At 53.8% G+C, this 25,259-nt stretch overlaps 11 protein-coding genes across 11 annotated transcripts; 5 read left to right on the forward strand and 6 right to left on the reverse strand.

Annotated features, from left to right (window-relative positions):
- Positions 1 to 2,502: 2,502 nt before the first annotated feature.
- Positions 2,503 to 3,593, forward strand: GUITHDRAFT_69166 (hypothetical protein; the record flags this gene model as incomplete). The annotated part of the gene is made up of 3 exons (XM_005834778.1): positions 2,503 to 2,686; positions 2,741 to 3,258; positions 3,315 to 3,593. The coding sequence occupies 3 exons, from the start codon at positions 2,503 to 2,505 to the stop codon at positions 3,591 to 3,593; spliced, it is 981 nt and encodes a 326-aa protein (XP_005834835.1).
- Positions 3,594 to 7,200: 3,607 nt separating this feature from the next.
- Positions 7,201 to 8,137, reverse strand: GUITHDRAFT_69215 (hypothetical protein; the record flags this gene model as incomplete). The annotated part of the gene is made up of 5 exons (XM_005834779.1): positions 7,201 to 7,380; positions 7,434 to 7,523; positions 7,577 to 7,741; positions 7,790 to 7,927; positions 7,976 to 8,137. Coding segments are annotated over 5 exons (735 nt in total), but the record flags the coding sequence as incomplete, so codon positions are not given.
- A 1,011-nt stretch (positions 8,138 to 9,148) lies between these two features.
- GUITHDRAFT_43769 (hypothetical protein) lies at positions 9,149 to 9,361 on the reverse strand (the record flags this gene model as incomplete). The annotated part of the gene is made up of 1 exon (XM_005834780.1): positions 9,149 to 9,361. A coding segment is annotated over one exon (213 nt), but the record flags the coding sequence as incomplete, so codon positions are not given.
- Positions 9,362 to 10,808: 1,447 nt separating this feature from the next.
- On the reverse strand, positions 10,809 to 12,023 carry GUITHDRAFT_93844 (hypothetical protein). The gene is made up of 6 exons (XM_005834781.1): positions 11,750 to 12,023; positions 11,579 to 11,698; positions 11,198 to 11,525; positions 11,089 to 11,147; positions 10,971 to 11,033; positions 10,809 to 10,912 (listed from the first exon to the last, which is right to left on the reverse strand). The coding sequence occupies exons 1-6, from the start codon at positions 11,981 to 11,983 to the stop codon at positions 10,859 to 10,861; spliced, it is 858 nt and encodes a 285-aa protein (XP_005834838.1). The 5' UTR covers positions 11,984 to 12,023; the 3' UTR covers positions 10,809 to 10,858.
- Positions 12,024 to 12,602: 579 nt separating this feature from the next.
- Positions 12,603 to 13,813, forward strand: GUITHDRAFT_162607 (hypothetical protein). The gene is made up of 2 exons (XM_005834782.1): positions 12,603 to 13,543; positions 13,601 to 13,813. The coding sequence occupies exons 1-2, from the start codon at positions 12,842 to 12,844 to the stop codon at positions 13,799 to 13,801; spliced, it is 903 nt and encodes a 300-aa protein (XP_005834839.1). The 5' UTR covers positions 12,603 to 12,841; the 3' UTR covers positions 13,802 to 13,813.
- Positions 13,814 to 15,650: 1,837 nt separating this feature from the next.
- GUITHDRAFT_151990 (hypothetical protein) lies at positions 15,651 to 16,703 on the forward strand. Its single transcript, XM_005834783.1, has 2 exons — positions 15,651 to 16,013; positions 16,101 to 16,703. The coding sequence occupies exons 1-2, from the start codon at positions 15,876 to 15,878 to the stop codon at positions 16,452 to 16,454; spliced, it is 492 nt and encodes a 163-aa protein (XP_005834840.1). The 5' UTR covers positions 15,651 to 15,875; the 3' UTR covers positions 16,455 to 16,703.
- A 266-nt stretch (positions 16,704 to 16,969) lies between these two features.
- GUITHDRAFT_137234 (hypothetical protein) lies at positions 16,970 to 19,747 on the reverse strand (the record flags this gene model as incomplete). The annotated part of the gene is made up of 4 exons (XM_005834784.1): positions 16,970 to 17,032; positions 17,066 to 17,122; positions 17,302 to 17,498; positions 17,557 to 19,747. 4 exons carry the CDS (start codon positions 19,745 to 19,747, stop codon positions 16,970 to 16,972), a joined length of 2,508 nt encoding a protein of 835 aa, XP_005834841.1.
- A 1,829-nt stretch (positions 19,748 to 21,576) lies between these two features.
- GUITHDRAFT_55327 (hypothetical protein) lies at positions 21,577 to 21,975 on the forward strand (the record flags this gene model as incomplete). Its single annotated transcript, XM_005834785.1, has 1 exon — positions 21,577 to 21,975. A coding segment is annotated over one exon (399 nt), but the record flags the coding sequence as incomplete, so codon positions are not given.
- Positions 21,976 to 22,342: 367 nt separating this feature from the next.
- GUITHDRAFT_106412 (hypothetical protein) lies at positions 22,343 to 22,984 on the reverse strand (the record flags this gene model as incomplete). Its single annotated transcript, XM_005834786.1, has 2 exons — positions 22,343 to 22,641; positions 22,699 to 22,984. 2 exons carry the CDS (start codon positions 22,982 to 22,984, stop codon positions 22,343 to 22,345), a joined length of 585 nt encoding a protein of 194 aa, XP_005834843.1.
- Positions 22,985 to 23,767: 783 nt separating this feature from the next.
- GUITHDRAFT_151991 (hypothetical protein) lies at positions 23,768 to 24,456 on the forward strand. The gene is made up of 3 exons (XM_005834787.1): positions 23,768 to 24,102; positions 24,154 to 24,294; positions 24,362 to 24,456. Exons 1-3 carry the CDS (start codon positions 23,785 to 23,787, stop codon positions 24,410 to 24,412), a joined length of 510 nt encoding a protein of 169 aa, XP_005834844.1. The 5' UTR covers positions 23,768 to 23,784; the 3' UTR covers positions 24,413 to 24,456.
- Positions 24,457 to 24,531: 75 nt separating this feature from the next.
- GUITHDRAFT_106414 (hypothetical protein) lies at positions 24,532 to 25,170 on the reverse strand (the record flags this gene model as incomplete). The annotated part of the gene is made up of 3 exons (XM_005834788.1): positions 24,532 to 24,648; positions 24,687 to 24,797; positions 24,850 to 25,170. The coding sequence occupies 3 exons, from the start codon at positions 25,168 to 25,170 to the stop codon at positions 24,532 to 24,534; spliced, it is 549 nt and encodes a 182-aa protein (XP_005834845.1).
- Between the last annotated feature and the right edge of the window lie 89 nt (positions 25,171 to 25,259).

Below are 25,259 nucleotides of genomic sequence, written 5' to 3' on the forward strand. Positions count from 1 at the left end.
GGGAGGGAGGGAGGGAGTGAGGGAGGGAGGGAGGGAGGGAGGGAGGGACGGAGGGACGGAGGGAGGGGAGGGAGGGGAGGGGAGGGAGGGCTTTTTGACGTCCGTTGAGTCTTAATAAAATTTTAACCTTCTGCGAACGCAACACCGATCACTGTCAGTAACTGACGTCGGGCCCGGGCGGCCCCGGCGACATAGTTGCCGGGTCCCGAGTCCAGTCAAAGACCGTACCGTACGCTGATGGTACTACATGATTTACTCACCAGATACCACCGGTCATGGGCATCTTCGCTTAAAACCACCGGATTTTTCTATGGGTCGCCGAGTCATCCATGACCCCACCCCAGCCCCTACCTCTACGTCCCTGGGGTCACTGAGCCCACCCCACCCCCTCGAAATGATTGACACGAAGGGATGCCGTCTTATGAACTATCAGTAGCACCACCCCGTCTTCCGAGTCTGCTAGACATGGTAGCGATGTGTCACCCATTGCCAAACGCACATCTTGAGATAAGCACAGAATGTTTGATTCACATCCTAACATTTCAAGTTTTGCGAGTAAAAATTCAAAATATTTTTGAGCAACCCGAAACCAAATGTTTTCAGGTCACGTGACAGGTCTGACATTCGAAACGTACAAATGACTGCCCGCAAGGTAAACTACCCCTACCCCCTCCTGCCCCACACACAGCAGCTGCAAAACAATCCTTTTACTTGTGTACTGTCACAGGTAATGTACTTCCCGCGTCTGTACTGCGGTTTGAGTAATCTTATAACACATGTAAGTAATAGGTCGTACCAGGTTGTGTACTGCTGCAGGGATCCCAGGCCCCAAGTATTTTGGGCGGACGGAGGAGATATCCACACGCTGGAGGGGGTGGTGGTGGGTACGAGGTCCTTCAAGAAGCCCTTTTTACGGCTTATTCAAAGGGTGGGGGGTCATATTACCAGGGTACGTATGGTGCTTTTTACTTGGGGGTGGGTTGGTGCCAATGCCTAAAGAGTCAAAGTGGAACCGGGTGGGTGGTCTGTCGCAATCCTAGAGGCCTGGGTAGTGGGCTGGTCCGATGGAGGGGTGGGTCTGCTTAAAGGGATCCTGCAGGTGAGGGACCCCCCAACCCCCACTTGTTTGGCTGGAGCACTGACATTTGATGGTCAAAATTAGTAATCAGTGAACCCTGGAGGTGGGTGGGCCAATTACAATCCTTGTAAGACGATTTCACCGGTACATATGAACTGAGAGATGGGGGTAGGGGTCCAACAGCTGCAGGGATTGAGAGCTCCCCAATTTGAACTGAAGGACGAAGGGGGTGGGGTGATTGAAACCCTTCGGTTGAAGGGGTTTGTGTCCCATTGTCGAAGGGGGTCGGGGTACCTTTGGACACCCGTACTAAATGGCTTCAAAGTGGACTCGATCAGGGGGGTTGGACCAAAAATGGACGGGGATGAGGCCGTTTGAGTAATCATCGAAGGAAAGACAGACGATCAGGGGGTGGGGGTACACATTGAGACATTGCGGAGGGGTCCTGATGAAGGGGGTGGGGGGTGGGAGCCAGGGGGTAGGAGTAGAGGGGAGGGGTACAATGATGAATGGAAGTAGAGTGGAACTTACGGCATGGCACGGAAAATCGGAGACAGGATGAAGCTGAGATGAAGGAGTTTGAGGACAGAGAGAAAGAAAAGAGGAGGAGGAAGATCCGAGATACAGGATAGAGAGAGAGGACAGAGGCGGAGGAAGATCTGAGATACAGGATAGAGAGAGAGGACAGAGGAGGAAGAAGATCCGAGATACAGGATAGAGAGAGAACAACTTGGAGAGGAGAGAGCTGTTTTGAGAAGCGATTTAGATGGTGGGTTTGAGCCGAAGGAGGACACTCGCAGAAGCTGTACCAAGAGGAAGAAATGGCGAGATCTTGAATCCTGCTCCTTCATATGGTTTGAGAAGAATGTAGGGAAGGTATAGAGATAGGGGAAGTTGAAGCTGAAGGCAGTATTTCATGATAAGTGTGGTGTTTCATGGAATCGAAGAGCATATGGAATCGGATCTGAACTAGGATTGTGAATGATACTACCATCGAACATGGCCTGTGATGAACGAGCATGTGCTAGATGATAGTCCAATTATGATACTATATTGAAGACGTTCGATAAGCCTTTAACGCGTTTCTTTGGCAGACTTTGGCAGCGCATTGAACTCCAACTCCTTTCCCTGAGAAACTTCCGATGGCGAAGACAGGAGCGCTCGCCCATGACCAGAATACGGCCAAATTTGCAGCCAAAGGAAGCAATTTCAACACTGAAGACGATGGTCTGAAGCTACCTGCTGTCCCTTCCGCGGACTCGCTGGAGTCTCTGGCGTCTACTTCGTCGCCAGCTCCTTCCCCAACCCTCCAGGCCAAGAAGGCCTCCGATCATACGACGGGCAAGCTCGGGAGCCTTCCAGTGCTAGTGAACGAGGACATAGAGGCGGCGAGGAACGAGTGGCTGTTCAACCCTCCCAGGTTTATGATCGAGGGCATCAAGACTCTGCTGATCGATGAGCGTGACTTACCAATGGCCCTGGCGTTCTTCAACATCATCGTGACGACGCTTCCAGCGGCTGCAGCAGTGTTCTACTTGCAGTCTCATGTTTTCGGCCTCCTCTACGTCGTAACCAACCTGATAACATACCAAGAGCGCTTCATCCTCGGTGCCTGCAGCTCTGATCTTATCCTTCACCCGACCCTGACTTTTCTTTTCCCAGGCCTTCACTATAGCTCACACCGTGCCATCTTCAAGTACTCGGCCTTGAACCTCATTCCCCCGTATCTTCTGTCGCCGTTCTTCGGCATCCCCAGCGGGATCTACTACCTGCACCATTGCGTCATGCACCATGTGGAGAACAACGTCTTCCCCTATGACGTTAGCTCCACCGAGCCCTTCCAGCGCGACAACTTCGGCCATCTGATCTTCTACTGGCTTCGCTTCTTGATCGCCATATGGTTCGAGCTCCCTTACTACGCACTGAGGAGGCAGCGATATGGCCTGGCATTCCACTGCGTTTCCTGTATCGGATTCTTCATGGTGACCACTTCGGCCCTGTACAAGATGAGTCCGGTGGGGACCATGTGGGTGTTCTGGATCTACACCTTTGTTACCTCCTTCCTCCTCATGCTGGGTAACTGGAGCCAGCACATCTTCGTGAGCCCGCGGAACCCGAACAGCAACTACCTCCTCGCCTACAACGTGATCAACGTCTCCAGCAACCAGCGCTGCTTCAATGTGAGCCAGTGCTAGTTGCGACCTTGTTCTTTCCGTTCTGACTCTCCTTGCTGCAGGATGGATATCACGTGGAGCATCACCTTCACTCCCGGAAACACTGGAGCGAGCTGCCTACCAGCTTCATGCGCTCGCTGGACAAGTACGCCAAGGAGGGCGGGCTGGTCTTCGAGGGCATCGACAACATGGCGGTCGGGTACCTTACGTTCAGCGGCCAGCTCGACAAGCTCGCCGAGCACTACGTGCAGCTCGGGCCGGTGGAGTGGACGAAGGAGGAGATAGTGGCGGAGCTCAAGAGCCGCCTCGTGCCCATCCATCGCAAGCCGAAGACGAGCTGAGAGTTCAGTTGGGCAAGGAGCAGTAGGAGAAGCAAAGGAGCCAACTGTACAATAAGAGGAGGAGAGGGAGGAGTAGCGAAAGGAAAAGGAGCGGCGGGCTGAGGGAGGAGAGAGGATGGTACTGACACTGGAGGATGATTGATAGAGATTGATTGAAACTCAAGGGGTCATCTCCTGCCCTCACTGCTGCCCCGTCCTGTCGCTGCACTGGTTGCATTGCCATAGCCACCGCGTCCTGACCCCACGATCTTCTCGAGGACGGACAAGCGGTCCGCCGTGTGCCGCTCCTCGGAGATGACCAGGTAGCAGGAGGCCAGCAGTTGCAGAAGCTCGTCCCAGCTCCGCCCCTCCGTCACGCTCTCTACTGTCTCCTTCATGAAGGACGCCTGCCATGCGGTCAGAGCGCAGGCGGGAGGTGAGAGTGGGGATGAAGACAAAAAGGGGATGAAGGGGTAAGAAGAAGAAGGAAGTCGTGAGGGAAGCAGAGGTGAGGAGTGGGCAGGGGGAGAGGGAGGGAGGGAGGGAGGGAGGGAGGGAGGGAGGGAGGGAGGGAGGGAGGGAGGGAGGGAGGGAGGGAGGGAGGACTTCCTACCAGGTTCTCTACGAGCTGAGGATCGTTCTCAGTGCGCATGTTGCTGATGTTGTTCATCTCTTCCGCCTCCTTGGGTTTCTGCGAGGCGTCAACGAGTTGCAGCTGACAGCAGGCAGCACGTCACCTCTGCCATCGCTGCATCCCCCAAGCCCTCGCCATCCGCTGCCGGTTCCTCGAGCTTCTGCTTCTTCTGTGCCTGGTCAGAGTTCAGATCGCCGAGGAGCAGGCATGGGAGGGGAGGTTCAACCGATTCCTGCACAGAGGGCTCGGTGCTGAGTTGCCTCTTCCTGTGCTGCTGCTGCTCAACCTGCTGCTGCTCAACCTGCTGCTGCTCCCAGCACCAGGTAGCGTTGAGGTCAGCAGCCCGTAGGGTGAGGATGGTTGGGTAAGTCGTCTTGGGTAGAGGTTCTGCGAGGAAGCTGGCTTCGTTGAGGACGCTCGTGATGATTGCCTGCTCGACTGTGAGCAGCGCATGATGATGATGATGATGATGATGATGATGATGATGATGATGATGATGATGATGATGATGATGATGATGATGATGATGATGGGGAGCAGAGATGGAAAACAAGGCAGGAAAGGAGGATGCACATGCTCAATGGGACCAGGAGGTCATACCTCAACCCACTGATCAGTTCCCATCACGTTTCGCTTCACTCGGATCAGCGCGTCCGTCCTGATCCTGTTGCCCGACTTCGTATCCCCCGCCGCATGCCCGTCCGCGCCGACCGCCGGCATCCTCTTGCTCGCAGGCTGAGGGTGGGGGGCCGCGGGGCGGGCGATTTGATCGCACTCGATGTCGAAGTTGTACTTGGTGACTATTCGCTCCCCCTCCTTCACCTGCCACCAGACGTCAACACAGCCTGCGGCTCCGGTCGCCCTGAGCTCACCAGGTGGGAGTCAACCTTCTCCCAGCACTCCTCCGCCTCGTCGCAGAGGCTGTTGGCCTTGCTGCAGATCATGTCGTTGAACCTCTGCGCCGCCTGCTGGTCCGCCAGGCTCTTCGCCCTCTGGCTGTCCAGTGCCGCCTGAGCCGACGGCCATCGCCACTCCTTGTTCTCCTGGTCGGGGGAGTAGATGTCCTTCCACTCGCCCTTCTCCTTCAGGTTCTCGATCACGATGTGGACCTCGAACTTGGCGATCTTCAGGGCAAGTCAGCTGGGCTGCTCCTCGGGCAGTGGCTCTCACCTTGTCGGGGTACAGCGGGTCGCCGACGACGTTGATCACCCGGCCCGGCACCCACTCGTTCTCGAACGTCTCCGTGTCTTGGACTTCGATCTCTAGGATCGCCCCGATCTTGAGCACGCGCTCCTGCGACAGCGGGATGACGTACGGTCGCGACCTCGACGTGTCCTGCTGCCCCAAGAGGGCGGAGGAGCTGCCGTCCTCGCTCGCCATGGCGGCCGCCCGCGAGCCTCCGAGTCCTGGGAGCGGGTGAGAGGCAGGAATGGCAGGTGGAGGGCAAGACCGTCAGGGTTGTTGAAGCGGATGGCGTTGTCGCGGATCAGGTAGATCCTCTGCATGAAATGCGACTTACACCGGACGATCTTCGAGTCGATGTCGAAGAGCATCGTCGCGAGGTCCATCGGGTGAGCGATGCAGGCCTTGTAGCTCTCCCGCACGTGCTCGGGAACGTGGGTCTGCTGGACGACCTGGAGGGCAGGTGAGGAGGCTGGAGGAAAGGAGGGAGAGGATCAACCGGGGACGAGAAATCCTTGAACTTCTTGTTCTGGTACAACTTGAGGCAAATCTCCCGCATCTTCACCCTCAGCCCGCGCATGGTCTTCTTGTCGCGCTCAATCTGCTGCGGGTCCAACAGCTCCGGGACCGCCTGCCACCTCACGGGCGTATCGTCCTTCTCGAGCTCCTCGTAGCTGAGCTGCTCCTCCTCCCTCCTCATCTCCCACCTCTTGACATCCCGCACGAGAGGGGAGAAGAACTTGCGACGATGTTCCACCGTCGGTGGGTTCAGCTGGTGAGCATGGGAGAGGTTGAAGATCCTTGAGAACTTCATGAGCTGGAGAATGTCGTAGTCCCTCTCAGCATCAGCCGTCGCAAGCAGTAGGACAGGATGTGAAGCAGGAAGGTTGTACAAGGATGTATCCAGACACGTTCTCAGTCCGTCCGACGCCGACTTCCACCACCTGGGAGAACAGCCCGCGGTCAGGCTCGTACCGAAGCTCTTGTTTCTCCTCTTCCTCCCCCGGCCCCCCTACCTTACCGCGCCGCCTCCCCCTCCCCCTCCTCCTCACACCTGTGAAAGTCCGGGAGGAAGAGGATCGACGGTGCTCGGTTGCGAGCCTCCGCAAACTTGGACACAAGGGCCTCCTCGAGCGTCTTCACGTCTCCGCTCCCAGTGGAGGTATGAAGGTCTTGCAGCCCGATCCCGAACGTCGGCATCGGGTCAAGCGCCTGGATGAGAGCTCTTGCCACGTGGTTCTGCGCGTCCCCTGCCCTGCCCCACAGTAGGACTCTCGGTCGGTACACCACGTCCATTCCCCTGAATGAAGCAAGGTTCTGTATCTCGAAGTCCCCCGCGTACACAGCGTGCTTGCTGGAGCTGGCTGTGGGGTTGCTGCCGTTGGCCGGATCGCCGCCGCTGTCCGTGACGGCATCAGCGTTCGCTTTCGCTCCCTCCCTGACTCCCTCCTCCTCCTCCTCCTCCTCCTCCTCCTCCTCCCCAGTCTTGAACTGATTTCGCATCTCGTCGACCGTGTGTTTCAGTCGATACAGGGATGGTTTGCCCAGTGGAAAAACTTCGCAGAGCCGCTCGAAGGACTTGACGAGGTCACCGTAGAGAGGGTCCAGCAGCGAGTTGGGCAGGGTGACGCCAAGGGAGCTGCACAGGCGATCAGAGCAGGGAGAGAGAAGGAGGGTTCTCACGGGGCTGATCGACGCGACGAGCACTTGATGGTCGCCATGGCCTCCTTGAAGTCTTCCTCCGTCACGAACAGCTTGTCCTTGTCGATCTTTAGCCGATAGTCTTGCGTGTAGATCTGTGTTGACAGGCTTTCAGCGCATCTTGCTCGCTGTTCCTCCACCTCTCACCTGTGGGAACGTGCGGCGGAGGGCCCGGATGCCAGCCTCCGTACATAGAGCCTTGAGATCCGCTCCTCCGAACCCCACGCAAGCGTTCGCTGCTTGCTCAATGCACTTCTTGGAGAGCGGAGGCTTCCAGTCTTTGGTGTAAATCTGAGGTGGGCAGCGATCAGACTAGCTGGTCGACATGGAGGGGTCAGCCTGACCTCTAGGATCTTGGCTCTTGCGGCAGCATCAGGGAGAGGAAAGTAGAACTCTCGGTCGAACCTCCCCGGCCTGCGTAGCGCCGGATCGACCTGTCGGAGGAGCCGTGAGTGCCGGAGGAGAGGAGGATGGAGAGCGACGTCACCGCATCCGGCCTGTTGGTCGCTCCGATGAGGACCACCATCCCTCGCTTGTCAAGGCCGTCCATGAGGGCGAGGAGAGTGCTGACTATGGAGGAGTGAATCTGGTCCTGCCTAGAGCTCCTGACTGGGGCCAGCCCGTCTATCTCGTCAAAGAAGATGATAGAGGGCTGGGTGAACGTTCAGGATCATCGGGTGCGAGGGCAAGTCGCCGTTACCTGCAGTCGGGCAGCCTCCGCAAACAGCAACCTCAGTTGTCTCTCAGCCTCTCCGTGGTACTTGCTGAGGCAGTCGGCTCCCTTGCGCATAAAGAATGAGATCTTCTGCGATCCCTGGCTGCACGAGTTTGCTAGCGCCTGCAAGGAAGTCACCCACGCACCATCCCGGCAGGCCTTGGAAGTTACCCGAGCCATCATCGTCTTCCCTGTCCCGGGAGGTCCATGGAACAGAACTCCTCCGGGTGCCTTGATCCCCAACTTGGAGAAAATCTCGGGGTAAGTGAGCGGGAGGAAGACGCTTTCCTTGAGACTCTTGATGTGAGCGTCAAGGCCCCCGATCGACTCGAACGAAACCTGTTGATCAACCACGTGAGGAGCGGGGCACTTTCAGAAGCACGCATCCTCCTGCGGGACTCACCGACTGGTCGATGGACATAGGGCTTATGTCCGCGTTGATCGGCTTCACTTCCCCGTCCTCCGTGTAACCCTGGTTGCTCTTCACCTTGCCTGCATCGACCGTCAGCTAGTCAAGCAGCGAATAGCGACAGGACGTACTTCCATTTTGGTCATCGTCAGAGGAGGAGCCTGCGCGACCGTTGGCCCCTCCAGACTTCAACATCTTGAGCTGCTTGGTCCACCCGGCCGACAGAGGCACATCCTCCCCGGAGTGAGAAGCATCAGTTTCAAACACTCTGCATGCGTCACGTTGGTTTCAGCTGTCACACACACGAGCACAACGAGGGCACCTCAACTTCTTCCCACACTCGGTGACTACAGTACTCCTCCTGGTCCAGACACCAGCGTTTTCCTTGCCCCCACCCTTCCCACGACTCTTCTCTAGGGAGTCCTTTACGTACAGGGACAGGCTGTCAGACGTGTTCCTGCGATTGTGCCTGGCCGGGGGTTAGCTTGCGCTATCATGATCTCTTCCGCGTAGATTTGAGGACGAGAACGATGCTCGCGCAATCGGTAACTTGCAACCAGGAGATCAGTGACGGAAGGACAGTCGCCAGCACTTACCCCCTCTCCTGCTCGGGCTCCACATATCCGCTGTCGTTGGAGTCGCTGGCATGGCTATCTTTGCCGTTGATGACGCGAGAGTCGTCAAGATCTCGTCGCCGGGTCCTGCAAACCATCGGCAACCCAGTTACCGCACCACTCCCAATCCCAACCATCCTCCGCTGTACCTGCGGAAACTTCGACCGTCAGCGCTGCCACCGTTAGCATCCCCATTCGTGACGGCGGGATCTTCAAGGAACACAGTCAGCCAACAGCCTCTGCCTCGTCTATCCGAGGATTCTCACCGCTCCCGGGGTGCAGAAGCTGGTACAGGGTACTGTCTTGCTCACATAATTCCATAAACCGCTTCTTGCACTTGGCAGCCAGCCCATGGACATAGTTGTCCGGGGGGTTATACTGCATGGCGTTGTCGAAGGTCAAGATGACATCGTCTCTGTACTCAAAGAAGCTCTTGTAAGAGTGCCGCTTCAAGTTCGTCTGGATCGTCCCCAGGTCCATGGGGCGCTTGATGACATCGAAGTAGTCATTGAGGCCGAGACTCTTCGCATCCACCTACACGCCGGCATTAAAGTTAGAGGAAGGGCAGCAGGAGCTCAGGAGGGTCGCGTGCTCTCACAGGCTCACTGAAGATCGAGTCACACTCCTTGTTCTTGAGCAAAGTCCTGATGATCTGTGACGCACTGACCGTCCACGCCGCCGCCTCGTCGCCGTTCGGCATGCACCGCGACTTGATCTTGCCTGAAGCAGGATGGGACTGACGTGTATCCGGCATGGATGTCCTCTTTCCTTGCGGCTCCTGCGTCACATGCCTGGATCTCGTGGCCCGAGACGGAGCGTCGTCGTTTGCTAGGTCATGGAGCTCGTCCTCCAATGTATCCTCTTCATTCTCATCGCCATCATTCTCGGGTTCACTCTCCTCCTCTTCATCGTCCTCGTCTCCATCGTTCTCCTCCATCTCAGCGTCTGCCTCGCCCTCCCCATCGAAGTCGCTGTCGTCACTTATTTTCCTCCCTCTCTTCCTGGTACTCGGGACCAGCTCTCCGTCATCGCTGTCATCTACATCGCTCTCTGCATTTCTCCTCAGCCTTGTTCGGGTTCCTCTCGTCTCCCTTCCTCCTCTTGTCTCCCTCCCTCCTCTCCCGTCCTCATCGTCCTCCTCCCTTCCCCCTCGTCTACCCATTGCGCGCGCTTTCAACCCCCACCCCAATCCGATACCACCCCTGCCTTCAAGACCCCACCCATGTGAATACCCCACCCTCTCAAAACCCTCAACTCCCTCTTCCACATCACACCAAAACCAAACGTACCCCACCCTCCATCTCGAAAGTACCACCCTACCTTATATTGGCATATGAAAACACCCGACCAATTCCCTGTCTGCTATCTACACGGGAGCTACGAGGCCAACCACGAACTACCCCACCTTGCAGATTAAATGTATTTCAACTACCTACCCGTGCTTCACATCAATGGGGTGGGTGGGTTGAGAAAGTACAGGGGTAGTCAGCCATTCAGACTTCCCCTCCATCAACCAAGAATTTACGCGGGAGAATTCAAAATTGAACAAAATTTGAAATGTACCCTGAATATTTCAAAATTGTAATCAGAATTTGGAGTGAGTGGGAGCGATGGACAAAAGAAATAACAAAATTTACGTATGTAACTTGAAATTTACAGAGGACAAGATTGAGGGAATACTAACAAGTTTTCGAAGGCGATCAGGGTCTCCCTGTTGACCACCAAAAACTTATTGAGACTGAAACTAGATGTGGGTCAACGACCTCATCAGAATTTGGCGGGAATTCAGAACGACAAAGTCTTTTAAAAAAAACTTGTAAAAGTCTGTAAAACTTTGAACAGCGGGCCCGGACGAACAGTGTTCGGCGTGACCGACTACTCAGTGATTGAGCGGTTCAAGTGGACCGTCGGACGGCGGCCCGGGTAACTCCTATTCCCTCCCGGGCCGGATGAAAAAGATGATAGGGTAGCCAGACACGTTAGTCCAGATGCAAGTTCATTGTCGTCACAGTATGCTACGTATGCTACAGATCAAATTTCATCTTCCAGGTCTGCGAAGGGATCCAACTCGGGGAAGTCCCCAACCTGAGAGCCCAGAGTAAGAACTCGAGCCGGGATTATATCGTGCACATCAATCTCTCACCTGCACAAGGTCTGGCCTTACAAACCCTCCGTACTTGTCCAGGCATTCGAAGTAGCTCACACCCTGCAGGAGAAAGCATCATGTTCTCTGAAGGGGAAAGAAGGTTCGTTGAAAGCACCTTGACACTTCCATCGTTCTTCCCCACTGGCTCATCGTACTGGACTCCAACCCACCAACCTTCGATGGAGACCCTCAGTCACCGCAGCAAGCAAGATGCTTCAACCCACCTTTTGGTAGCTCGGGGATCTTCCCGACGTACTTCACACAACCTCTTCGACCTCCTGCGACCTCGCATCGGTCACCTACCTTGATGGCAGAGGCTTCGGTCGCCATGTACTCGTCGTCTTCAATCTTGCTCTTCGAGTCGGACGAGGGTTCCATTCCCGCCTTGGCCTTGCGCGCGTCGATCTCTTTCTTGAGCGACCACTCCGGGTCCTCCTTCAGCTTCTCCTCCTTGAACTTGCGATATGTGTTCTTGCGGGCATTGTACGCTTCCTCGGAGATCTCGTACTTAGTGACCAATGAAACATCTTCCAGCCATCCACCAGCCGATAGCTGAACCAAAGTCAAGAGCGATGCATCGGAGGACATGAGATGCGGGAACTTACAGAGTTTGGATCGTCATCTACTATGTGCAGCCTGCAGCCGTCGTATGGGGAATAGTAACCAAGCATCTTGTCGTCCTCGCACTCAGACATTACCTGCCCCCGTTCATCGTACAAGAATAGCTGCAGCAAACCCACTGTCAGACCAAGCCGTCATACTCTTATCGTACTCACTCTGTTACTTATGGCGGATGTACCACAATGGAATTCAAGTTTCTGCTTGACGGTACCGATTCTCATGTGTAGGTCTAGTCGAATCTCTTGGAAGAACGTTTTCTTCAGGTTGCTGTGCGACACATGAAGAAGAACAGTGCTCTCTGCCTTGCGGCGCCCATCTTCTCCCATGCAATAGTCTCGAATCGTTTGCTCTTCTCTAGAAAGCTGACGTCGGGGCGGTTGAACAGACATGTTTTTGTCTTGACAAGGAAAGGAACCAGATGCCGAAACTGTCAGAATCCATGTAAGACATCATTCTCCTCGATATACAAACATAATTGTTTCTACTATCAAACGCATGCTGTGAGGTGCTACTCGAAGGTTTCCTAGATCATTCTTCACAAGAAACATCTGGGAGCAAAACCCATAGTACAGCTTCCCAGGTGCCTCAGAGTTCCTTCCATTTACTTTCTCCTCACTCTTGTCCTTTAATCTTGAAACATTGACATATTCTTTCTTGAACTGTCTCTTATCTCCCCCTCTCGCTCCCTTCTCTACCCTGCCCTCTCCCTCGCCTCGCCTCCCCTCCCTTCAACTCCCGCCATTTTTCAAGGTCGTTCAAAAGGAACATGCGAGGGGACGAGGGTCAACTGAATCAGAAAAGGTTAATATTGTGAGGGGATGAGGGTCAGAATTGCTGCAGTTACAGACCAGTTACAAACTGCTGGGGATGAGGGACAGCGGCCGTTGAGTGACCTGTCTACGATGGGGTGGGGTATTATCTACAAGGGATGTTTTCAATGTAAATTTTCCACTTACAGTAGGGTAGGGTAGTATCATGAAGGTAGACCCGTGCTGGGTGGGGACCGTTAGCGGCGAATGGGGATAGGCGGCGACAGTGAGTGGTGATGGCGTGAAAGGTAGCGAGATAGGATAAGGGGAGAAGATGAGGGGATGCAATGAATGCTATTATCAAAGAACAACGATAACGATAGCAGCATGATCTGAAATCGAGCTGGTTACATCTTTTGTCCAAGGGTTGGAGCTCTTGAAATTGTGTATTCCGGGCGTCATCCTGGGATTTTCGACCGTTCACGGAGTGGCTGAAAGATGGTTCTTGTACCTGACGATGATGTCAAAGTAGAGTCCGAATTGTATCAACAGTTGAGGAGAGATCTGGGAAAGAACTTTGAGTTGTTTGCCAGCACTGTGGGTCTGAAGGAATGGAAGAAGAAAGGAGAATTTGTGCAACCAGAACAGCAGCTCGGCAGCAAGCGGAATGCCCTTGCATTTCCTCCTCTCCTCACACGATGGTCCCTACGGCAAACGAAGGAAGTTGTAAAGGACACTGGTAAACCAATCCGATTGAGTGAGCAAACCAAGGGGCTGCTGGACAAAGTGCTGGGTCCGAAGCGGGTGGACACGCTGATGACGAACATTGGCTTCGACCAGCGGCCAGCCCGCGATGTAGATGTACAGGAGAAAGAAGTGAAAGTGTTTGCTGCTGCGTGGGGGGCCGATGCTACCATGCCGAACTATGATCTCAACGGAACATGGAAGGCCAGGAGGCGACACCCAGTGTACAGCAATACAGTAGACATCACAGACCTCGCTTCCTTGCAGCTCGGAAAGCTGGATGACGATAGGAGAAACCTGGTGGGAGTGGGATCGAGAGTGCCTGATGTCGTCAAGTTCCGCCCCAAGGAAGGGCCTCAAGCTCCTCATCACACCAAAGTGAACGGGAAGTTCTACTGGCCACACATGACGAACCCGGTGGCGAAGATTCCCGTGCGGGTGGAGCCGCAGCGGAAGGTAGGAAGACACACGTGTGTGTGTTGATCGCAAATGGTCGGCTGAGGTTCCATTCAGGTGAAGAAAGTCTCGGATTGGCTGGTCTTCTATGGTGAGCCTAACCCTGATAAAATCCCGACCGGGACCATGACAACGTTCGAACCAATCGCAAAGATTGTAGCAGGAGGCAAGAGTCTGGCAAAGAACGCATCTTGCAAGGTGGATGGACGGACTTGGAAGAGGGAGTTCGATCAGATGCGCGGGATGACAACAAAATGAAACTGTGACTTGATCTCTGCTTGCTATGCATACTGAGCCCCACGGAGTCCCACCGTACGGTACTGGCAGGCTGCCTGGCCGCATAATTCACGACTGGTCAATCTGTGACGCGGCCGCCCCGCCCACACACCGGGCCAGCAGCCTGACAGTCTCACGGCGGCTAGTCATCAGTCGCCGGGTGACGGAGGCTCGACTGCGGCGGCAATGAGTGCCGGCGGCGGTCCGACCGTGGCACTGTCAACTTGTGCTGAGTGACTCAGTCACCAGTGCTGAGACTCCAACTCGCGCGCGGGAACTTGATTAGCGTACTACGGTAAATAGACCGCTTCAAGTACCGTCTGCCGCACTGCGGCAGTGCCACCACACTGACACGGCAGCTCAGGCTGAGTCACCGTGATGATCATCGGATCCGTGGCATAGTGAGGGCGCGGCCGACGGTGCGCGCCGGGCCGCCGGACTCCGGGATCGGACCAGACGCGGCCCGGCGGCCCAAGCCTATCCCGGCCCGGCCAGTGGCACGGAGGCTCGGAGTCCGACGACGGTCTGGCGGCCCCACCAGGGCCAGAGGCTGCCAGGGAGGCGGGCTCGGTGCAGCTGCAGCCCACGGGCATTTTTTTGTACTCAGCAGATTTTTACGTCTGATCAGATGGAACCGGGAAATGTTTTCGTTTTCCGAATGTAGTTTTCAAATTTTCTTGAATATTTTGATACAATCTTCTCTAGATTTGAAGTTTCAGGCGATCAGATCGAGTCAAAGGGACCAAAGGGACCCCGAGAACCACCTAGAGAGGCGCACTAAAAGGTATTGATGTAAGTTTAAATCCAGGCTTATTAAAATGGCAACATTCGGGTGAGAAGTACTTTTTTGGTCTATCATTGGTACAGTTGGAAACTATTTGTAATGTGATTTTTTCTTTAAAATGTTTTGAGGGTTCTATCGAGGTTTTTAATTGGTTTATAAAAAACTTTTATATCAAGTTTTTGATTTTAAATGATACATGTGAGTTATAGGCATCTTTCTTTTTTTCTTCGCAGGTGCATCCATCAGCACGTGCGGACTTATTTTAAAAGTAGATTCTTAAAACTTTTTATAAATATATGTATTTTTCTACGATTGGCCAAAAACTTCGTACCATTGAATATTGTGGCCTAGAAAGTGTCTACCGGTTTCCAATATTGAATTTAAGAATCGAAATCTTGTACCGCGGGACCTCTATTTGATGTTTCTTCTGCACCGTACAACGGTACAACAAGCAAAGGTACATCGACAATAAATATTTTAACGAAACATTCTATAAAGGTCGTAATTTCAGTACTGAGCTACCATGCTAGCTTTCACTGTATCTACCAGGTCCCTACTACTCAATAAAGTTTTACGAATTCATTACAACCCCACCCCCTACTATCAACTACATTCCACTTGTACCCGTGTAAAATCGGATTTTGGGATCGTACCCTACCCCCCTTATTACCATTCCAACCTTCAACCACTCCACCCCCAACTCCCAAGTACCCCTGAGGTCTCCACTAGGAGAAGGCCATTGTCGTCTGCCGGTGTCAAAATTAACCACCCCCACCCCCTACGAACTGTACCTCAAAGGCCTGGCCCCGTCCCGACAACCCCCACCAATTCTATTTCCGGTCAGAATTTTTAAATATTTCAGTCAACCCAACAGATTTAAAAAAGAAAAAAGTCCCGCGCGTGCGACGAACAAAAATCAATTTTATAACAGTACCAGTAATTTGGAAAGTACTGTTTTCGATTTTTTAAAAATCGAAGCCACACGTCATTCCCCCCGCCTCCCCCCTGACCCTCTCTTTGCTGCTCCACCCTCCCTCCCCTCCCCCTCCCGCTCTCGCCGTCTGCTCCCCCCCGCTACCTCCTCCCTCACCTTGACCTCCAGGCTCTGGTGGGTTCCGAGGAGGTGCGGCGTGACCTCTATCACGAGGCTGGAAGGGGCTGCAGTTGCGAAACTTGTGAGATCGAAAAGCTTGAGGTGGGAGAGAGGAACGGAGAACTGCAGAAAGGAGACATGCCAGTGCGAAGCCTTCCTCCTGTTTGATTGCGTTGAAGATGCCACCAAACGATGTTACGAGCGGAAAGACCTACTTGGAACTGATCCAGTCCACATGCCCAAAGCCCTCGCAGGAAACTGCACAACCACCACCCAAGAGCAAGAGAGAGCGAGCGGAAGAGAATTGGAAGATTCTGGTGAGATCATACCCCAGATTTGATTCCTTCTCTTCATGCCACTAGATCGCCATCCTCTTTGACCTGCTCTAACTTGCTTGCGCGCAGGATGGAATCATCAAAGAGTCCGGGCAGTATGAGAAGGGTTCGGAGCAGCGCGCCAAATGCCTCGAGCGGCTGCACGAAGTTCTCAGGAGGATCTCGAAGAGGCCCAGGACGGACGGCATGTCCTCTCCCGGCAAGAAGAAGATCTACAGCAGCGCTCAGGAGGAGTTCATCGACTTCCTAGCCCCGTCCTGCAGTATCTGCGGCCAGGCGTACGACGGAGGGTGCAAGTGTGACGAGCTGGCAGCGAATGCCGAGTCGTTCCTTGCCCCGGACGAAGAGCTTGCCGATAGCTCCTCGAATAACGATGGGACGTCGAGCGAGACCACCAACGGGAGCCCCTCGGGTGATGCTTGAGGGGGCTGGAGAAGGAAGAGGTGTTGACGAGGGATGACTGGGACGAAGAGATTCTTGTGCTTGCTTGTGGACAAGCAGGAAGTGTTGATGACGTGTTCATTGTGCTCCGCCTCGTAGACGATGGTGTATTTTGATCAGCGTGTACATACAAGGTTGTGAAGGTTTGTGTTTTGACATGGCGTGAGACTTAAGTCGTGATTGCATGCTTTGAAACCGTTTGTGGAATAATAAAGCTTTTGATTTCACGTGAATGGGACAACCGTAAAGCAGACTTCCTCATTGGCACGTTGCTTGTGACATCGTTACATCTCGCTTACCACCTTACACCTTTGAGAACTTGTGCAGAGCGAGAAGTTGATTGCATAATGTAGAAACTACTCGTGTTTCCTGAAGCAATATATGTCACAGCAGTGTTGGAGTTCAGGATGTTGACATCTTCGACATTGTAATTTTCATCTAACTTCACATTCTGACATTGCTGCCGACCTCAACATGTTCAAAATAACTCGACATTCTTACACATTCATGATACTCTCGCTCGAGTGGTTCAAAACTTCCTGGGCCTGCAGTCTCATCAGCTGCACATCATGGTCAGTTGTCTTTGGCAACACCTTGCGGAGGGCGGAGGGAGTGGCGCCTGCCTGTTTGAGAGCATCGAGCACGCGCGCCTGTGCCATCGGAAAGTCAGAAGATGACAATGAAGGGAGAGAGGGAGAGAGAGGGAGAGGAGAGAGGGAGGAGGGAGGTGGGAGAACGGAGGGATTTTTTAGGAGTTAAAGGAAGAGAGGAAGGAAGAAAAAGGATTGGGGGGCGGGGGGGAAGGGAGCAAAACAGGGGAGAAACCGACCTGCGCCTCTTCCTTGATGCTCAAGACTGCTCGCCGGCTCTCAATCTGCCGCCATTCCGCTGCGAGCTCGCTGATCTCTCGGATGCCAGTGTCATGACGAGGGACCGGAGGGCTCATGTAGCTCCAGTTCCCATTCGGCGCTACCTGGTAGGAGGGCCTGGCAGGGGTGCTGCGTCCTGCTGTGGACGGCGGGGTAGCTGTGGACGGCGGGGTAGCTGTGGAGGGCATGGGAGGAGAGAGGTTGGTGTTGGCTACTTCGCCATATGGAGCATGCAAGTGCTGCTGAGGCTGCTGAGGCGTATCGGGCAAGGAGCTGTTGGAGTCCCTGCTCGGGCTCGTCGCCTGCCGCATGCGGGTAGTCCTGTGTGCCGCAGCTCTCCTGAACATCGAGAGTCAGCCGAGGACGAGACACAACGAGCGCTTGCCTGGAGTCGCCGGAGGCGTGAGGGGACGGAGCCAAGTGCTGGTCGATGTCGAAGAAGCGGAGGAGGTTGTCAACAGAGGCGTTCTGGCTGTCGCTGACCTGCGCCTTGTACTGCTCCAGCTCCTTCTCCATGGCCTCGCTCGGATCTTCCCCACCAGCACCATCGTCCTGACTTTCTCGTGCCGCCTGGCCCATGTGCTCGAAGCGCAGGAGGCTCGAAGTGTCCGGCGTCTCAGATTGCAAGTCATCCGCCCCTGCCCTCCTCGCGTCCCCCATCCTCGAGCTCCTGTTGACGCCCTCGCTCCTCCCGCTTCTCTCGAGCTCATGCATGGGAAGCCGGTTCGTCAACTCCCGTCTGAAAGTCTCCTCGGCATCCAACCTGCCCCTCAGCTTCCAGACCTGCTCCTGCAGCGCCTCCTTCTGCACCTCCATCAGCAGGCGTTCAACCAAGTCAGAGGTCAAGGTTACCTCGAGATCTGGGTACTTGACGTCTGCTGCCGGGGCCGCCTGTACTGCCATCTCTGCTCTCTCAGGCTGCGCCCCTTGCCTGGACCAGGACGAGCCCACGACAGTCTCGAGCTCTCGCGCCAGCTCCCTGCAGGCGACCAGGTCGGAGGTCAGCGCGTTGAGATGCTTCTGGAGGATCAGCTTCTGATGGCTGCTGCTCTCCATCTCTCGGGTGAGGTAGGAGACGATCTTCTCCACCTCCCTCTTCATGTGCAACTCCCTCCCCACGTGCTGCTGGCTCTGCGACAGAGAGCAGTCCAGGTCGTTCCGCAGCGTCTCGATCTGTTGCCGCAATTGCACGCACTCTTGCTCGGCCAGCAGCGTTTTCTCCCGGTGCTCCCCGATCTCCTGCGACAGCTCCTCGAAGTGCTGCTCACGCTTTTGGTGCTCGGACAGAGCATTCTCAAGCTCGTGGCGGTCCCTCTGCAGCATGTTGTGGACATGGCGGATGTGCGTCAGCTCCTTCTCCAGGTAGTCGATGGCAGCCTTGTCCTCCTCACTCTGCGATCGCGACTCGACCTGGAAGGTTTCGAAGTCGGTGCGGAGCTTGTCGTAGGCGTCCAGAAGGATATGCTTCTCCTCCTTCTCGTTCTCGTGGGCCTCCATCGCCGCCTCCTTCGCAATGATCGCTCCCTTGAGCTCCTTGCGAAGACTTTGCAGAGTCTGCTCCAGCAGCGCCACCTTGCACTCGTCTCGCCCTGAGTCTGAAGAGTAGAAGGGGCGGAAGTGCTCGTAGTTGGTCAGGGAGCTCCGAAGACTGTCGACCTCCCGGTGTGCAGAGGCGATGGCTTCTTGCAGCTCCGACTCTCTTCGCTTGCAGCGCTCGACCATGACTCTGTGTCTGCTCAGCTCCTGAGTGACGTTGTTGCTGTGGTTGATTGAATCTGTGAGCGCTTTCTTCAGCCTCTCGACCTCCCTGTCCTTGAGAATCAGCATGTCGTCGAATCTCTTCGTCGCGTCCTCCTGCCCTTGCAGATTCGCTCGCTCCCTCATCAGCAAGCCCTTCTCCGCCTCCAGAACCTCCGACTTGAGAGACCTGATGTGTCCCTCCAGCATCTCCGTCTGCTTCTGCGACTGCTTCAGCTTGAACGAGTACGAGGTCTCCAGGCCTTGCTTCTGCTCTGCCAGATTTTCAAACTGCCGGGAGAGGCTTTGAAGCTCCTGCTGGGACATTCTGAGTTTGGATTCCAGGCTCACAATCTCAATCCGGAGCTCATGATTTTCACTTCGGAGCTGCTCATTGGCACGGAGCTGCTCATTCAGCTCCTCTTTGAAGCAGTCGTCATTCCCAGCCTCTCTCGAATGCTCGATCCGCGTCTGCCTACTCAGGATCGATTTTTTCTCAGAGCTTGCTGCTGCCTTCTTGTGAGTCTTCGCCTTGGTTGCTGATCCCGGCGTGTCCGCCAAACTTTGCTTCTTCGAGCTGCTCTTGGGCTTCATTTTCTTCGCTGGGGACTGCGAGACGACCTTGCTCGTTCCCATCCGCGCGCTCGGAGTGTGCTTCCCTGCCATCATGGCGCTCGAAGAGCTTCGTCAGCCTCAAGCAATCACGGGCACAGAGGTGGCGTAAGGACGCCTGCCATGAGGCATGAGCTTGTTCCCCCTCGAACAGCGTCTCGATGACGCTGCGCTCATTCGACCAACTTCGCGTTGAAAACTTGCCTGCATCGGAAATCTCAGCACTCGCATGCCAAGATGAACTCTCCACAGCTGTCTTCCTCTCTTCCAAGTCCTCCTTACATCCATGCTAGTCTCTGCCTGCATCTGCATTCCCTCCTAGCTCCACATCTCCATCCTCCTCCCTTCTGCGTCGATACGCGTTACACATCCTGTGTTATTCGTTTCATGTATTCCACCTCGATCTGCTGTCGACGACTTTCTGCACTCTTCTTCTCGATTCTTCTTTCCCTCTATTCTCTCCCAGATTCTTCTTCTCGTCCATCAATGGGGTTCCCCTGCCAACGAAACATTGCGAGCAACGTGAAATAAACTCAATCCCGATCGCTTTCTACTTTATCTCCTACTCCTTTCTCTGTCACCACTTTCTCTTCGTCTCCTCCCTTTCTTCCACCTCCTACTCCTTTCTCTGTCACTACTTTCTCTTCGTCTCCTCCCTTTCTTCCACCTCCCTTTGCGTCTCCTCTCCTCCTCTAGCTATCATCCTCCACTACCCTCGCTCGCCATTCCTCTGCCCTTCAACGCTACATTTCGCGCCTTAATTTCGACTCTATCATCTTAATCCATATCTGTAGTCCTTAATTTCAAACCTTGACTCCCTATTTCCCTCCTTAATTCGTCGACGTTCTTTTTATTGTTTTGTTGAGGCAGACTCGGTTCGAGTGAAATCCGAGGGTGGGTACTCAATTCGAAAGTACCCACCAATTCAACGCAATTTCCCTAGTAATAATTATGGTGGGGTAGTGGAGAAAATCATGAAATAATAGTGGTGGGGGTGGACAGACACCTCAGATTCACGGAATGCAAGGGAGGAAATGAAGTAACAGGCAGCAGGGAGCGAGAAGACGGGAAGAGATGGAGCTTGTGGACGAGAACAACAAGAGGATACATGGGAGAGACGATGAGGAAGCGAAAGAATGTGCATGAAAGAGCAGCGGAGGAGGAGCAAGTGGAGTTAACATCAGCAGAGGATTGAGCGGAAAGGGGTTGTAAGAAAGGAAACGTGGACTTGAGGCAAGATTCGGGGGAGGGGAGGGGGAGGAAGGAGAGAGGGAGGAAAGAGAGAGACGTTACAAGTCATGCAGAAACAGAGATGTAGTCAAGGTTTAAGGTTCTCTGCGAGAGTTTTCCGTTCAGGAGGAAGGTGTGGCACTAGTGAAGCAAGAATGAGGACGTTGTGGTGAGTCCAAGGTTTTGGTGGGCAAAAGGTTGTGGTTGTGGAGGCAATGAACCATGCACGTGGTGGAAACGTGCGACGGAAGCGCAACTTGTTACTTGCTAGCTCGACATCTCACATCTATACCTTTTCCAGATGTTCTTCGCTTCAACTTGACCATCCAAGAGATTCGCTCGTCATGATTCGTGCCATCTGTAGAAGGGCAGTGCACACCACTACTTGCAAGTCCTGGAAACTACATGGCACAACAACGCCTACATCCATCAAGCATGTGAAAATCCTGCAGACTGCAAAGAGATGGACTCCATGGCCCATACACGGCAGGGCTTTCTGCGCGCAAGAAGACAATCTGTCGCTGGTGTACAAGTCTGTGGCAAGCGGAGAAAGGTTGTCTCAGAAGGAATACAACGCGCTGAAGGACAGGCCGGCATTGTTTGTGAAGGAGGATGGAACAACAGAGAACTTGACACTTGCACAATGTGTGATCAAGGCAAAGGAAGAAGACTTGGATCCTGTCCTTGTCCGACAGGATGAAGAAATGCTCGTGGTGAAGCTGATGGATGCAGGGAAGACGAGGCATTTGATGCAAAAGAAGAAGAAGGAGGCTGCCAAGAAGTCCGAGACCTCAGTCCTCAAGGAGGTTAGGCTTGGACTGAACATCGGTCAGCATGATCTGGATTTCAAGATGAAACAGGCTAAGGAGTTCCTTGCCAAGAACAACAAAGTGAAGCTTTACATCCAACTCCGAGGAGCAGACTTCTACAGGTCTCAAAACAAAGCTGCAGCCCTTCTCAAAGAAATCAGCACACAAGTGAAGGAAGTTGGGGTCCCTGACGAGCAGACGACCATGACTGGCAATGTTGTAAGCCTCTTTGTAAGCCCCATGAAAGGGCAAGGGAAGAAAAGCAAAGCAGAAGCGAAAGTTAAGCAACAAGAGGTAGCACCAAGTCCTCCTCAATGACTTGCTCAACTGATTTAAGCATTGTCCTGCACTACTTATTCAATCTATCCAGAATTCTTTTAATGTGGAATCTACTTAAGAATGAATCTTGAGGGAACACTAAGCATGTCTTGAAACCACAAAATCACGTAGGTGAACACAGTGCAAGAGATTGAAATTGCTTTCATGAAGAGCCTGCCCGGCATCAAAAACTCATTGACATCCTCCTGACACATGAATCCGAACAATACAGAAATGCTTTATGGTTTATTGTTTTCAAGAGCGTTTTTAGTTCCTATCGATAGCTGATGAAGGATTATGCGGACTTCGCCTCCTCTGCCGTAGAGGGCTTGAGGAGGGCTTCGATGGTGTACTTGAATCCATTGTTCTCATTGAAGGTCTTCGTCAGCTCTGCTACCTGCGCATCATCCAAGTTGGGTTTGTTATTCTCATCTGCAAGCTCCAGCGCCTGCTCCCTCACGGCCTCTCCGAGACTCTTCTCGAGGCATTCGAGGATTACAAACTGCTTCACCTTCGGGATCATGAATGGAGGGATGCTTCCCTTACGGAATCCAGGGAACTGCGCGTTCTTCTTGAAGTCCTTCATGATAGCAGCTGCAGAGTCAATCTCAAGTCAATATCGAACTTTTTACAGACAAGAAGTTCACTTACTGTATGAATCCTTCGACATCTGACCATCTACTGTTACAGTGAACTTGTACTTTGCTGCATTCCCCTCGCCTTCTTCCAACTTCTCAACCGTGTACCAGTCCGATGCCATACTTAAAGCAGTGGTTCCTTGCCTGACATTATTCCTCGCCGAAGAGGAGAGGCATGTGTTCAGGCGGGGTGTGCTCGCTGATCGTAGAGCAAGAGATGAGCTGCAGGAGGAGGGGAGCATGAACGCTTCTCCCGCTGCCGCCATGCCGGCAAGCATCAGGGCGACCTTGGCCAGCATTGTGTCCTTGCAGTGGCCTCCTGGTGGAGAGCCACATCCCCACTAAGACTTCGACCTGCCCGGCGGCCGCCGGGCCCCTGGCCGGGCCCGACCCGGCAGGCTGCTACAGGAGCCATTACCCCACCCCACCAATTCTCAGAGAAATGTTCGGATGGTGGTGGTGGGGTGGTTTTGTGGAGTAGAGTGGGTACTTGAAAGTGGGGGTGTAGATCTCTCAAACGGTGAATAGGAAGGGTGGTTTCAAAAAGAGGGGTCATGTGAAAGGGTGTTGAAAGGTATATCATACTACAACACTGGGTACAACCACCGTAGTTGTCTGTGCTATGGGGTTATCAGATGTTTAAGGTGGTGGGGGTGATCAAAAAGGGGTGATGAATGGGGGTGGGTACACAACAATCAGATGGCGTAGATCATTTCGGAACCAGAGAAAGTTGGGTGATGGAGGGGAGGGCGAGGAGGGTGAGATGAGGAAGAACGATTCCCGATCACATCTTGTTCATCATGTCCCTCATATCATCGTGTGAAATCATCACTCATGTTGAGATTGCTTTGTGGTGATGTGGCGGCGTCAAGGTCGTAAGGAATGCATTGAAAAGGACCTTGCTTTCCATGGCACTAGCTCTGGATTTAAATCCTGTTGCTCGAGGTTAGGGGCTGCAGATCCCACTGAAATCATATTGAATGTCTTCACTTCTGAGCGAATATCTAATTTTGCGCGATCTTCCTGCTTGCACCCATTACTTCTGTCTGATCTCTTTGCCATCTGTTTGCTCAGGTTGATTGGAAAGACAGAACGGAAGATGGGGTCGAGGACGGGTGGAGTTCTTGCGCAAGTGAGCGACTCTCTCAAGTCTCTGCAAATAGAAGAGCTCAAAAAGCTGATGGAAGATCAAGACGCGTTCGACGTGTACTTCGAGAAGAACATCCCTATAGTGAAAGAGAAGCAGGAATTAATCCGAGCGATCAAGGATTCCAACATAGCGAGCGCGAAGAAGAATGTAGATCTACACACAGCGATCGAGTCCTTGTCTACACAGGTGCAAGAACTCCGCCAGCTGGTTCAGGAACGACAAGCTGTGCTGCGACCAAGATATGATGAGATCAAGAAGGAGGCTATGGTGCGATCTCGTTGCTCCCGGTGATGTTCCTGGCTAAGAGCGAGTGAGCAGGAGGACCGTACAGAAGCGGCAAAGAAGCAGCTGGAGAGCGCTGCTGCTGTAACAAATAGCGAGTGCAGGCAGATGGTGGAGCTCACCGACGCTTCGACGGATTGGAACAAGTTTGCTGTTGATTTCACTTCGAAGAAGAAGGTAAGTAACTGTATCAGTGCTTCTTCTCCTCCTCCCTTGTCGAACCCTGATCACCTTGCTCCCTCAGATGCACCATCTCCAACAAGCTCTAATGGAGCGTTTAGAGAATAAGGAATGAGTTATACTTTACTGTACAAAACTTAAGACATCTACCTGTATCAGAAAGACTGAAATGTATCACACAAAAGTACCGGTACTTGGTACATTTGGTTCCTCCACCACGTTTGATGTTTAGATTCACCAGACATTCACAATGACAGACCTTTCGGTAGGGGAGTTCAAGATTTTCCCTGCATCGATGGCCATCTCAAATGCTCCATCGCTGGGGAATGAAACTTCCACCACAAGACAACACTGAAGATCGCCAGAGACAATCCAAACCATGCTGATACCGTTGAAGAATAAAACTTGACAAAAGTCGTGATGCCAACGTTGATGACAAAGAATGGGATGGAGACCGCGAACAGGTTCAGGACCTGGATGTAGCGTTTCTCATGCCGCACCTGCAGCAAGGATCACATAATTATGCTCAAACGAAAGGCAGGAGGCTCGAACCTGCCACAGTATCTCCATCCCCTGAGCGTCATCAATGAAGCCGTCAGGGTTGTCCCGAGAGAACGGCGCCCTCCTCCCTTGCGGCGAGGTAGCTCCTCCGACGGTCTCGTGGGACGAGGCGTCGAGCATGTTCACTGCTATGATCATGGCCGCAAACAGCACGCACAAGTTGGTGCAAGCGACGAAAAGGCAGAGGAGGCCCCAGACTGCGAGGAGGACAGAGCTGAACTCGTACTCGGTCAGCGAGGGCTGGGGTAGCTCGTAGAACATGATCATCTGGAAGCCAGCGATGAGGGCGCTGGTCTCGGCGATGACCGTCATCTGCCTCACTCTCTCGTCGGTGTACCTCCTCTTCGAGTCCACCCCATGCCAGAACTTCTCCCACCCCCTGCGTCAAGGTTCAGTCCCCT

This window comes from Guillardia theta (genome assembly GCF_000315625.1).
Source record: "Guillardia theta CCMP2712 unplaced genomic scaffold GUITHscaffold_24, whole genome shotgun sequence".
NCBI lineage: Eukaryota > Cryptophyceae > Pyrenomonadales > Geminigeraceae > Guillardia > Guillardia theta.